This window comes from Schistocerca gregaria, chromosome 1 (genome assembly GCF_023897955.1).
Source record: "Schistocerca gregaria isolate iqSchGreg1 chromosome 1, iqSchGreg1.2, whole genome shotgun sequence".
In the NCBI taxonomy this organism is placed as follows: Eukaryota; Metazoa; Arthropoda; class Insecta; order Orthoptera; family Acrididae; genus Schistocerca; species Schistocerca gregaria.
In genome coordinates this window covers 270,846,745-270,861,564 of record NC_064920.1, presented here as the reverse complement: position 1 = coordinate 270,861,564, position 14,820 = coordinate 270,846,745, and the positions used below count along the sequence as shown (strand labels likewise).

Genomic DNA, 14,820 nt, shown 5'->3' with positions numbered 1-14,820 from the left:
TGGTGAAACCGACACTCTTCCCTTCAGCGCCACACACTAACAACACTCCCAACCGCATGCCCGTGAAATGCACCACACAAATCGATAACAGCGCCACCTGATCGCTTCCATACCCTATTTGCGCATTCCCGTTATCTTGCGAGCGTCTGGACTACAGTCTAACTGTGGTCTGGACCACGTTGTCACTACTTTATGTACATTGATCGTATGAACACACTGAGAATACGTTTCAGAAAAGGTGAATACTGCGGAGAGTGTAGTCTGTTCTATGCCCAACAAAATGGACAAGACTATCCCTGTACTACTCTATGTATTTATAATTGTCCTAAAGTAAGAGAGTGTAGATGTGTTGTATCAATTTCACAGATCAGCGATTTACAAGGTAGTACTAAGATGTTTACAGCAAGCGGTATCACAAGTGATCTCTATAGGCACGACTGGCTTTGGTAGGTTGTAGTGTCTTTCATAAGATGTTTGACATGTTTATGGTTTTGTGTATACAACAATCGCGCTATGGCTACAGTATTTGTTAAATCATTTTTCTTAACCAGGTGAATTATTTTGCAAACTGAAGCTATAGGCTTTTTAATTTTTATTTTAAGGCTAGTTAGATAGTTTGAGAATCTCATGTTGAGAGCTATATAAATATATAGTGAAAAATAATAGTTCATATACGTTGGTAGTATAGCTTGTTGTATTAGTCATCCTCAACATGTAATATATTTGTGGTTATATTGTATTTCGTTATTTGAGTCACTAGAAAGGATCGTTAACAAACTTTTATATATTTCTGTTCGGATATTCTGAAGTAGCAGTTGAGATACATAGAACCACTTTCGTTTTCATTGTATGAACCACCTAGTTACTGAGATTTTTTTTTGTGTCACGTATAATTCAAAACACTGGATTTGTTTCTCTTTTTCCAGTCCCTTAATTTGGAATGACATATTAGGAGACTAGAACCAACACCGTTATGTCATTGTGAGAACATCTTGTTTTTGATTTATTTATTGTTAATTATCTACTGTGACCGTATTCCACCTTGATATCGAGTGGCATTTAGATTAACTTTTTTTTGTATAAAATTTTTCATTTCCCCTTGTATGTTCAGTACACTATAACATTACAGGTAAAAACAGAATTTTATTTAGTATGAAGAAATTAATTCCGACCCACAGTATATTTCCATAGTAGCAAAGTGCCTTTGCTTGAGACGTGTTAAGATAAAGCATTCCCTGACATTGGTTAAATTTTTTATGTATGTGGAATGATATACTGTCAACATTTGTGAACGTAATATAAAGATTAATGGTAAATCTCCAAGAATGTTAGACTCAAAATTTTATGTACTTATTTTATAGCATAAGAGGATCACTTCTTCACAAGCCCATGTGGAAAAATGTAAGTAGTATGCCCACGATTGTCCGTTTTCAAACAAAAGTGACAGATCTACACTTGTGTCATCAATGTAGATCATTATATGCTACAAGCTGGCTTCGAAAAAAGAGAAGATCAGCGGAAGAGAAAGTAAGTTTTCCTGTCACACAAATTAAAATTCCCTTATATAATAGACCTGTTGTCTGATATATATTTATTTTTAACAGAAAGCGCCAAGGATTATTCAATACACCCCAAAAAGTAATACTCCAACTATAGAAATATGGAAAAACATGACAGTTGAAGAATTAGGCAATGCCATAGGAAAAGGCGTTGGTAAGTTTCATATTCCTTTTAAAGTTAAAGGAGATATTGGGAAAGATACTATATATGACAAATCTTGTAAAGCCATCAGTGATTTTTGTAAAGCATTAAAATATTATTCACCAGTGTAAAATGTACCTATATTTTAATTGGCGTAAGATCTCTGACAGTTACAGTGAGCTGGGTATGACAGCTTCACCTATTTACCTTACCCAGTCACATGTTGCAGTTTTGTAAACATCTCTACAGTAACATCTCAGTGTTGTCGTAGCTGTGTAGAACATATTCTGAACTCAAACATAATGATTTATTTTGAACAGAATGACCTCTTCAGTGGCAACCGACATGGATTTTGAAAACATCAAAAATGTGAAACCCAACGCACACTTTTCTCAAATGACATACTGAAAGATTTGGATCAAGGCAACCATGTAGATGCAGTTTTTCTTGGTATCCAAAATGCGTTTGACTCAGCACCACACCTTCACTTATTGTCAAAAGTTCAGTCATATGGGGTATCAAGTGAACTTCGTGTCTCTCCCAGGGAAATGTGTTGGAACCCTTGTTGATCATTTGGTACATTAATGACCTTGCAGGGAATATTAATCTAAGCTCAGACTTACTGTAAATGCTGCAACTATCTATAATGAAGTACTGTCTGAAAGAAGCTGCATAAATATTCAGACAGATCTTGAGAAGATTTCATTATGCTTCAGAATTGGCAATGTGCTCTATGCGTTCAGAAATGTAAAATTTTGCATTTCACTGAATGAAAAAATGTATCGTTCTATGACTATAATATGAATGAGTCACTGTTGGAATTGACCAACTCATAGAAGTACCTGGGTGAAGGATAGGAAATGGAATGGTCACATAGGGTTTGTCGTGGGTAAAGAAGGCGGTAGACTCCAGTTTTTTGATAGAATACTGAGGAAGTGCAATCAGTCTACAATGGAGACTAGTAGGACAGCTACAGAAATTTGGGGTTTTCTTTGTATGGGACAAGCCAGATAAAAAAGCCCCCCTCCAGATATGACCATCACATTACATAAATGCTTCAGAAAACACAATAACATTGGTATAACTTTCTTTAATTAACACATCTATATTGTTATACTGAACTGCAAGAAAGAACTGATGCTGGTACTGATAAGTTTGCATAACCTGTAAAGCTTATAATGACAAAACATTGACATCTGCATAGAAGAAAAGTACAAACTGGTGTTGATAAATTCATTTCATTCATATAGCTAAGATGAACTCCACAATAACCACCAAAATTAAATCTAAAACATAACAAACTGTTTATTACAAGACCAATATCATCATCTACACTTTACATTTGTAGCTCAAGTGAATTCCATAATACCTATTAACCTCAAAGAAACCATGTTTACAAATAAACCAAGTAACACTCTGGTGTGAATGTTTATGTGGTATCAGTAACTTCAGTTTACCAATATAGCTGCTATGAAATAACTGATACCAGCCATTGCACATGTTCATAATCAAATCCAAAAATTCAATAAGTGAATGTTAAAAACATACTCCCCTTTAAAAAATGTAATTAGTGAAAATCAAACACATATCACTGAACGCCATTCAAAGAACGCAAAAATCAGTAGGCTATAGAGGAATAAAATACCCGTTCCTCTCTACTTGTATTAAACAATCTCTCCACCTTATCTCTCTCCCCTCCTGCTAAAAAACAAACTTCCCTTCCATTAACCTTAACCATTTTCAACAACTGATACTAGACAAATTAAGTTTATAAAAGAGTAAAAGTAATACACCTTTAAAATAAACTTCTCACTCTCTCTATTTCCAACAAATCAGTAACTGAATGAATAGTGACACAAATAAAAAAATGTCACCTGTCAAGATACTTTGGACAGGTTTTTCGCCAACTCGAATGTCACAAATTATCCACAGAAAACTGTCACTGTCATGAGATGGACCTCTTCAATCATTTTCATAGGAATTTCATGCTTTCGACGTATTCTGCCAGTACACCATACTTCTGGAGGAAAGTTATGGTGTTCAGCACATCACACACCTCCACCGACATTCGTCACAAGCAACATACATAATGAACTTTTGAAAATAACAACAGACCAGTAGTATTGAAATTTATTAGAAGAGAATATCTCAAGCAACACAACTGCTCCAAAATGACCTCTTCCCATACACCATCTTTCACATTCACTTGCCCATTTATGACATCACAAGGCCACAATACCATTACATCACTGGTAACAACTAATATTAGGAAGGAAGTTGTCTTTCATCTGAAGATGTCGTCCATAGTCAGATTCTAGCACAGTATGCAATAAGACCTTTGTTGGGGACTCACTTTTTTTTTTTCACTGTTGTGCACTCACATAGTATTGAATTACTTTACATATGTATAAATTTATTGTTCTGAAATATAAAAGAAAATGTGTCACAATTTATTTTGTAAATTTATTTGAATCTTTGTAATTACAGAAAACTACGGGCTACATATATCTCAATACAGCAGAAAAACAACAATTTTATAATAGTTAATAGAAGGAATATGTTTCCTTCCTTTACATGAAATAATGAATGGTTTAAAAAAGATTTTACTTACTGGTCATTTAAGATATAATAACCTTAAAATGTCATTTAGAATCTAAATTTACATAGAGATGAGTACTTACTCTTTAATGAAGCAACATATTATGTCCACAATGTAGAAATTTCCTTTGTATATAATATTTGTATTGATGGGTGGTTTAATTTTCATTGTTGTTCTGTTCTGAAAGATCACATTTTTGAGGTGATGATGTTTGTGGACAATTCGGTTGACTATACACATCCACATTCTGTTATTGACAACTGGCAAGTCATTCAAGAAGTTGTCAGGAAAAGTGGTATGAAATACAGAGTCATAGCACCACCGGGCCAAGTCAAGGAAACTGTTGAAAAAAATAAGGATGCAGTGAAAAGGTACAAATGTTTCTGTGTGTGTAATTTAGATATCAACATTTAGCATTTATTTGTCAGACTATTTTTTTATTGGAACTTGCTAAACATTTGTGTTTGTTATGATTAAGATCTTTTGAAAGTGGTGTTGAGAACGTAATGACACACGCACACAGGCAATTAACTACAGCCATTATTTTCTTCTGCAGGCCTTTGACCTTCTCTATTTATACTAGTTTTCTGTACCTGTAATTAACTTGTAAATGGTACTTGGAACTGTAAACATCTTTTGCCTTTAGAAAAAAATTAAGAGATGAATTCTGTGATGTTGATAGGATGTGGTGAATATTTAGCTAATACACATTGATTTCTTGTGGCAACTGTGTGCACATGCTGGTAAACGGATGAACCAAGGCCTACATGCCTAATGGACCATCTGGTGAATAGTGGCAGCTCAACGATCTCAGCACAGAGACTAACTGTGGGGCTGGTCCATTAGGCACCTGAGGCAAGCCTTATTTCCTGGTTATGGATAACGTTATGTTCATCAGAAATGTTGGTCTTTTTGATCCATCCCTTGCCACCCATAATCCAATAGAGAATACACAACAACCTTATAAAACTGAAAGAGAAATATTGTGCTTCGCAAGTACATGAAGCTAAGCTACTCTTATTTGCGTATTTATGTATGTATGTATGTATCTATCTATGTATCTATCTGTCTGTCAGATATGTGGGACCGTGCAATCCACCACTTTATGATCATTAAAAAAGTCCCTTTACAGAAAGGTGATTAGAAAATTTGTAAACAAATGAACTAAGAAAACACAAAAAATAACATATTACACAGAAAAGTTGTCATTTACTGGAAGGAACTCCTGTACAATGTAGTTAGTGCCACAAGAGAATGTTTAAACTTGAATGTGAATACTTGGGGTTTATCACCCTGTATTTCCAGTTCTGATGGAACCCTGTTGAAAAGGAACCCTGTTACATACTGCAAACATTTCTGTATTGTGCTTCAGAAAGTGTTGAGGTTGTTTTTCTTCATAGTATTCGCTGAGCAGTGTTGCAGTTTCTTTTAAATGTATAACATTGTCAATATCAAATCTTATGATAGAACATGTGTACACCATGACAGAATTCTGAGACACCTGAACCACAGTCTACACAAAATTTGCAAACTGACACCACAGTTGAGTCTTACCACCCATTTCTGGGCTAAGAATGTTTTTAGTGAGAGCCCAGAGTTAGTGCAAAATACAGCACCCCATACAAGAGTTAACATAAGTGAAGTAAACATTCCTTCACACTTCAGTGGTGGAAATGTGGAGAGCATTGTTATGAAGATGGCAGCATTCACTTTCGGTAAATGTGATACTTCCAAGAAATATAGTAGAAAAGTTCTGGCAGAATGTAAATAATTTAGGAGTAAAGGAGGCCACTCGCCACATTGCAGGTGTGTGTATTTGTTCCCAAGCTCAACAAAGGATTTATTCGAAAATATGGCAAGTTTTCATTCGCTTTTGTTTGTGCCTGTTAAGTTCTCACTGCTTCTGCTATTCAGTGAGTGGTCTTCTTTATTCCTAAATTATTTGCACACATCTAAGGAAGTCTTTCATCTATCCTGAACTGTGAGAATTTAAAATGTTCAACTTCACTGGCAGACTACCTCGGGATACCAAAATTCTGCTTTTACAAGAGTCCCGTGTTGGATACAGTATGAATTGCATTCTGTTTCAGTTAACTGTTCATCTGTTCTCTGAAAGCCATGTGCTGATTCTACAGACTACCACATTAGTTGCATCATTTATATTATGTTCTACATCTTTCACAGTAACACTAGTGACAGCTGCAAGGAGAAAAATACCAGGCGTAGAAGTATGAAACTGGAATTTGGTTACAATAATTAGACATCTTTTGTTTGAAACTGATAAACAATATTTTATTCAAAATAATCTTCATTGATATTTATACATTTATTCCGTCTCTGCAGCAGGCTATGAACGCCACATCAAAAAATTCTTCTTTTGAAGTGAACCAGTCACTGAAACATTTTTGTACTTTTTCATATGAATAGAAGGGTTGTCCAGCGAGAGCGTATCACAGTGATGCAAATAGATAATAATCGGATGGAGCCAAGTCTGGAGAATGAGCCACATGCCCTAGTGTTTCCTAACTGATCACCTCGATCGTTTCCCTGACCCATTTTGACTTTTTGGTGTGGTGTTATCATGGAGCAATATGGCTTTGTGTTGCCTTTGTCCATATTCTGGTAGTTTTTCACATAATGCTTGACTTAAACCGATCATTTGCTGTTGGTAGTGATCAGTGTTAATGGTTTCACCAGTTTTTAGCAGCTCATAATAGATGACGACACTCTTCTGTAACCCCCCCCCCCCCCCCCAAACACAGAGCTTTGTCTACCAAAGCGATTTGGTCTTGCAGTGGGTGCCCATGATTTACTTTGCTTAGGATTCTCAAAATATATCCATTTTTCAGCACATGCCACTATTCAATGGAGAAACAACTTTCTTTTGCATCTGGCAAGCAGCATTTCACAAGTGGTCTTTTGATTTGCTTTGCTATCTTTCATTCAGTTCATACAGAACCCATTTTCCTACTTTCTACAGCTTGCTCGTAGCTTTCAACAAAAGAGAAGTGGCTTTCTATATCACAATCAATTGTTCCACGAGTTCCTGTTGAGTTTGAGTATCATCTTCATTCAGTAAAGCCTGCAATTTGTTCTCTTCAAACTTCTTTGTTCGTTTCCCACACTCATTGTTTCCCACATCAGAATCACCACTTTTGAATTTTTTGAACCACTCAAAACGCTGTGTTTTCCCAAGAGAATGTTCACTAAAAACTTCGACAAGCATTCGGAACGATTATTTTGCACTTTTCCTCAAATGATAACAGAAAACCTATGCTGCCCATAAATCATAGTATGTAGGCACTAAACTCAACATGTTTATGGATTTGTAACAGATACCGATATATGGAACTTGGGTTACTGTGTATTGACCATCAGCTGTTACAGGAAGCAGATGGCACTGCAGATGCGGTCTCATGAGCCGTACACTGATGGCTTGCACCATCTATAGGGAAATTCTGGTTTGATACTTCTACACCTGGTATATAAAAATAACAAACTCTGTAACACCTCCCGCCTTACATAATCCAAGTCAGCACCAAATCGTTTCTCTATTTGTTGACTGGCTGTCTGTCTTCTGCCTCCTACTTTCCAGCTATGAAGTGAGTCATTGTTGAGTATTTTCCTAATGCCATAATGTTGCAATGTATGCAGAACTGTTGCATGGTCCACACAATCAAATGCTTTTGCCAATTTTCTTGACACATTCAAAAACACTGGTAGGGAAGAAATTGGCTGGTAATTATCTGCATTATCCCTTTCGCCCATTTTATAAAGTGGTTTCATTAATGAGAATTTGTCTGTCAGGAAACTGACCACACGCGAAAGATAACATTACAGTGGTGACTTACTGTAGAATGTCTGTCCCTTACGTGTGCTAAACATAACAGCTTGAAATCAAATAAGAATAGGGTTGCTCTAATTCTCTTCCACTAAACTGGGACAGAAGGATATTAGCAATTAAATATAATACGCTTTTGATGAAATAAGTACTACAAATATATTTGGCATAGTTTTAATGTGAAACACTTTGCGATAAATTACAATTTAAATTTCATTATACCAATTGTACCTTTGTGATGAATGTACAGAGTCGAGGTATTTCAACAGTTTGTCGTGGGGGATGAATGTATCGAAAAGGAATTCTGTGTCGTTTTCACTTTGATCCGTTTCATTGAAGGAAATTCTCTGGTGTGTTCATCTATAAATGCTGTTTCCCATTTTGTTGACATGGCCTTAAAAATGTTATATATTTTACACTTGATAAGAATAATCATTTTCCAGAATATCAGACTGAATGTGATGGATTCCTACATGCTCTTCTTAAAATATAGAACATTGAACGAGATTCTTTCCAATATTCCAATGGAATGGAAATAGGTAGCACCAGAAGCATATAGGAAGCATCAATAATGCAATTGATAATATATTAGTCTCGACAATTAAAATTGATTGTAGTTTGAAGAGATTGGGCAGGTGTTTAAACTGTATTTCCTTGCCATCTTTGTAAAGGGATTATTTTTTAAAACTTGGGACTTCTGCTCAGTCAGTTGGGATATTATTTACACCACTCAAATCCGGACAATCAGGGTTTTCTGGGACATATGGCAACCCTACTTAAGAGCCATCAGATACCTCGCCCATTCTCCCATACTTGGAACACTGTCACTCATTTTCAAAGAAGATGGACTAAGTAGAGGTTGTGAATAATGCGGTGTTGGTGGATGAGCCAAATGTTGTGGACTTGTCCACAAATAAAGAGCACTATACTGGGGACTCTTCTGTCGACATAATACTGTTAATGATGACAGAGAAAAAGGTGATACTTGACACTTGTGTGGAAAACGTTTTTTTTACTTAACCCCGTCTGACAGGACTTACAAGTAAATATCTGAAATAACGCTGATGCGAAGCAGGAAAAACTATAAAAACATTAGTTGATGTCCTCATAAGCCTCATTGATGAGGATATCTGACGACATTATGGCTGCAAGTAATGCAGTAGGCCTTCTCAAGACAAAATATGTGCAAATTCTGGAAGCAGTTGTTACATGTGCTGTTATTGGATTCTCATAAAGCCATTGCCAGTGTATACACTCCGTCTTGTCTGTTTACTGTTCTCATTAATGTGATATAAAAAATTCTGTCTCGAAACTTGTGTAACAGAAGTAATCAACACCATGCATCTACAAAAAATTCCGTTTTTATTACTGTTGTAGATGGAGAGATGTCACACACCATTTCTGAGTGTGTTGGTCCTAGACTTTATTTCTGTAATAAGGAATCTCATTGAAGATATTTACTAGGGAGTCTAACTAATCTGTTTTCATAGTGTTATAGTCTGTATTTGCAACTAAATGAAAGGCATTTCTTTTTTGCTGTATGTGTCTCACTTCTTTTATTTGTGAAGCATCTTCAGCAACCTGTTGTATATTTGTTTTATGTATATAAAAATATGTTATATATTAGTTACAAGTATGTTACTATTACTACATCTTCTTTTCTTTTTCTCTTGTTTTTCGGGTTGGGAACAACTTCTGCAATGAAAGTTTCTTGAGGTTAAATTATTATTTGGTGTTACTTGCCATTTCCAAAGTTGTTAATCCATGTGTGTCATCATGGAGACATATTTCTCAGTTCCCATGCCCGAGATGGGCGATTTTCAATGTTTTTTGGACCACATTTACTTTAACATTTCAATTCCAACTTTTACTGTGTATTGAATGTGTGTGTTTACGGTATGTAGTGTTACCAACTGTTAGCACATGTTTATTCTTCATCTTCTGTTGGTATTGTGGTGTATGTTTAACATTTGTTTTGTGTGTGTTTGTTTTGCTTTAATGGAAATGTACAAGTATGTAAATATGTATTTATCTTTCAGGAGACTCTGTAATCTGATGTGTCTGTTAATTTCACAGTCCTCCACCAGACCCATCAGTTTTAGTGAAACGACCACCTGTAGTGACTGTAATGGGTCATGTTGACCATGGTAAAACAACATTGCTGGATGCATTGCGTCATACGTCAGTAGTTGAGTCTGAATTCGGAGGCATCACACAACATATTGGAGCCTTTTCAGGTACTGTGTATCCTTAATAGCTGTTTACATTTGTAACCGCTTTTTGTTATTTTAATTTTTGTTTTATATTATCTGCAGTATTTCTGTAACTGCTTTATGCATCTGCATTCATTATTGCACATTTGGCAATATTTTAACCCTTTCTGACATGAATTTGGTGCAATTTCAGAAGATCGGAAGACCAAGTATCATTACTTGAATGCTATTTTCTGAAAACATATCATTGTATATCACTGGACTTCTGTTTCAAAGAAGAAGTGGGGTTTCTAATCCTCCCCCATCCATCCATATTTTGCATTTTGTGTTTCCCTAAACTGATAACATGAGTGCTAGAAACTTTCTTCTCTATCACTTTGTGTGTGTGTGTGTGTGTGTGTGTGTGTGTGTGTGTGGTTTTACTGAAATTTCGTTTTGACCACAGGAGGGAGGGATAGAGAGAGAGAGAGAGAGAGACAGAGAGCTAGGATTGTGTATGGATGCAGGGAACTAAGAGAAAATTTAAAATTTTGATAGAGCTTTGAATTGAGAGGCATGCAGTTAAAAAGAATGAAACAGAATAAAAACTGGGGAACATGCAAATACATATCTGTCTTCAAAAAGTGTTTAGGAGAGTAACATAGAATAAATCAAGAATTTAGTTGAAATTAAAATTGTTAAGTTGTAGAGCAGCTGCAAGTTGCACATAACTTTTTTTGTGTTTCTGTGTGTTCCATACAAACAGCATTAGCATCTTCAGATTTCAACTTACAAGATGATAAATTAAATTACATAGATTAGGGCATAATTAAAAATATTGGGCTGTATATGACACTGCTGTCTTGCGTAAAATGGAAAAAGTTCGTTAGATACATTCTAAGATTAAACGACAGTATATATATCACTTTAGTTAACATGTAAAATCTAAGGTAATGGAATTATTATTATTATTATTATTATTATTATTATTATTATTAAGGATTAAAAATAAGTGATACAAAAATTTCGTGAGATTCAGGAGGTGAAAGAAGAACATAATATATGAAGAAACAATTTTTAATACTGATCGCTTACTAATCATTTGTATTATTTTCTTTTATATATGTTTTTAAACAAATACATTGTTTGTAGTACCATTATTGTTTACAATGTTTGGTCATTTTTGTTCCTCATTGATACTGCTAGCATATTTGGAATCAGTAAGTGATCATTCCAGTACATTCTGAATATTACTTAAATTTGTCTAGTTGTCTGTTACAGTGAAATATTGTAAAATATTACTTAATAGCTATAATTATAGACTGATAATTAGTACAGTAAACAAAGTGGGAGTGGGGGGCCATAAATAAAATGTTCTTTAATGATGAGAAGGTGAAACAGATCACAACTTGGAATTTCAAAACCACGCTGTGTTAGTAGACATTACCCTGATTATGGTAGTCCATCTCTCCTTTCTTACAGCCACTGTTTAGGATATCTATCCAAATATCAAAATCTAATGTTTTGCATGAGGGTTGAATCATGACAGAATTTCGATTGCATTATAAAACGGAGACAAAATTTCTAGCCAGTTCTTGCCTTCAGGAGGTGACATGTTTAGTACTGCAGTGCTGCTGATAGATGCATTTAAAAGGGTGTGGAGCTATTCTAGCTTTCAGAATTATTAGTTCCTTAAGATGAGTAGTAAATTTGTTTCCTAGGTGTTATGGCATTGTTGCTCAATTTGCACCCTTACTTTTCCAATGTAGTGACACTGCCAAGTGGAGACACCATTACATTCCTTGACACACCAGGACATGCTGCTTTTTCTGCAATGCGGGCAAGAGGAGCGGAAGTTACTGATATAGTGGTACTGGTTGTGGCAGCCGACGATGGTGTGATGGAGCAGACTGTTGAATCTATTCGTATGGCAAAGGAGGCTAACGGTAAATGTCTTGGAAGAAAATTTAAAAGATTATTATAATGATGGTGGATAAATGTCTGTGTCTCATAACTTATCATTTTGTTTTTCTTTCTCACAGTACCCATAATTGTTGCCATTAACAAGATTGACAAACCTGAAGCTGACATAGTAGGTAAACATTAACTTTCTCTGGTTTATTTGAGTGGTAAAATCTATTCTTATTGTAGTAATTTGACACATTCAATTGACTTATGCTAGTAGCAGTTACTCTTCTTGATATTTTGCAGTGCTGTCACAAGCATTTACATGACATTGTTCATGGCAGATGTGATTTGTCATTCTTACCTACATGGTTGAACACAAAGTAGCAGCTCTAATTGTGCAGCATTAACACTGAAATAAGGATTTTACCATGATTTATAATTACAGAATTTGTTTATCCTGTGACCAGCACATAAGCTTATATTGTATAGCAAGCAAGCCTGTAGTTCTCTAATTTGTAATGCTTTATAGAAAAAATGTGTTATGAAGTTTGTTTTGTGCACAGCTATTCAGAGAGTCTACTGATAAACTGCTGTTTTATTGATATTTGTGGTCTAAAGGCAGTATTTGAACTCCCTTTCTATTTGTTCATACTGCAAAAAAGTTTGTTTCTGCTATCCTATTCTAAAAATGTTGTCAGAAACATTAATCTGGAGAAACAGAAAATAATGAATCATTTATTTTTGGCATTATTGGCCTTCAGCTGTTTTAACTAAAGGAGTGTTAAAATGATTTATTCGATTTAGGAACGCTCAAAAAGAATGTTGCTGCAACACGGAATACAAGTAGAAGATGAAGGTGGAGATGTTCAAGTGGTTCCAATATCAGCCCTCCATGGTACAAACTTGGATGTCCTAGCAGAAGCAATAGTTCTACAGGCTGAGTTGATGGATTTAAAAGGAGATCCTAAAGGGATGATAGAAGGTGTTGTTATTGAGTCTAAAACTGATATGCTAAGAGGGTTTGTATATTTCTAAGTTCTTATTACAAGTTGTTTTAAACTTTCTGTGTTCCATTTTTAGTTCATGAAGAAAATTATCTGAGCTTAAATGCTGATTTGCTATGAAACTGCTTTAGCATTATTGTAAACATTTATGTAGACCTATTATTCACTGCTACAACAGCAGCACTCAGTTCTAATTCTCAAAGAATAATCTCAACAAAACATAGAAGAGTGGGCACAAGGCAGGCCACATATGCCAAATGCCTTTCCATACCAAATGTCCTTCCAGTGTCTGTCAATTCATATCAGAACAGATGCAATGTTTGATTTACCCAAATCTAAATGTTCCCAAGTAATTTTCAGATATTAGAACCCCATAGATTACATCACTACATAAGCTCCACAGTTAATGCCAAGAAAATAGTGTTGGGCATGAATACTGATTCAATTATGTAATGCTACCATTCTGTTAAAACAAATTGTCCAATTCCTTTCTAATTTGTAAATAATGATAATAATAATATCCCCCTCTATTAATAATAATAATAGTAATAGTAATGACACTGCTAGCCAACTGGAAAATGATTTAAACCAAATAGAGGTGTCTTGCAGGATATGCTTCTTGCAACCACCCTAGAAAGAAAACAAAGACAGAGGATGAGATGGTCAGATGAAGTTAATCGATACATCATGTCCTGTTATTACCAAGCAACAAACCTAGGAACGAACACAACTGGATACAGATCACAAGTATACACAACATTTATTACCAGATACCCAGAATTAAAATTTTTAACAGAACAACGACTAGCTGATCAGATCCGTGTAATAATCAAAAATAACAGGATACCCCAGTCAGAATTAGAAAACATCAAACAAATACAACAAATACTGGAACAAAATAATGTGCAATCAGAAGAAGAAGAAAATACAGTAATGGACTCAAACATCCCAGAGCAAACAAACAAAGAACAACACGCATCAATTAAACAATCAGAGGAAAATGAAATCTTAAGACAGCCACCAGAACAAGCACACATAGAACACAAAGTGACGCACATGTTAGATATAGAAGAAAAATTTCAGCTGACATATATAGAATACAAAGACACAAATGCAGACATTAGACCATTCTTGCATAGACCGCCAAATAACCCACAAGTCGAAACAACAATAAAAACTATCAACACAATCATACACAACAAAATAAATGAAAACACAACTATGGAAGAGTTACAACTACTGGTTTATGTAGGAACACTCACTACACTAAATATACACACTAGGCAGGGATCAGAACCAACCAACACACAGAAGAAACCCACAAAACCAGCATGGTAACACAGGCTACAGATCAGAATAGAAAAACTGAGAAAAGACATTGGACAGCTAACACAATTTATAAGAAATGAAATGTCAGAAAAAAAAAACAAAAAAGGTTAGGTAAAATCTCACAACAAGAAGCGATAGAGCAATTAGATGAAAAGAAGCAGAAATTACAAGCATTGGCCAAACGACTTAGAAGATACCAAAAAAAGTTAAAATAGAAGGAAACAAAACCAAACATTCAATACAAAC

The 14,820-nt window shown here is 35.1% G+C and overlaps 1 protein-coding gene across 1 annotated transcript in view; it reads left to right on the top strand.

Annotated features, from left to right (window-relative positions):
• The first annotated feature begins 414 nt into the window (after positions 1 to 414).
• LOC126340484 (translation initiation factor IF-2, mitochondrial) overlaps positions 415 to 14,820 on the top strand; it is an 85,734-nt gene continuing 71,328 nt past the window's right edge. The window contains exons 1-8 of the mRNA XM_050001694.1: positions 415 to 551; positions 1,362 to 1,527; positions 1,605 to 1,713; positions 4,488 to 4,671; positions 10,218 to 10,378; positions 12,103 to 12,279; positions 12,376 to 12,425; positions 13,046 to 13,260. Of these exons, the coding sequence (XP_049857651.1) occupies positions 514 to 551; positions 1,362 to 1,527; positions 1,605 to 1,713; positions 4,488 to 4,671; positions 10,218 to 10,378; positions 12,103 to 12,279; positions 12,376 to 12,425; positions 13,046 to 13,260 (1,100 nt within the window). The 5' untranslated portion in view covers positions 415 to 513. The remainder of the gene's footprint in view (positions 552 to 1,361; positions 1,528 to 1,604; positions 1,714 to 4,487; positions 4,672 to 10,217; positions 10,379 to 12,102; positions 12,280 to 12,375; positions 12,426 to 13,045; positions 13,261 to 14,820) is intronic.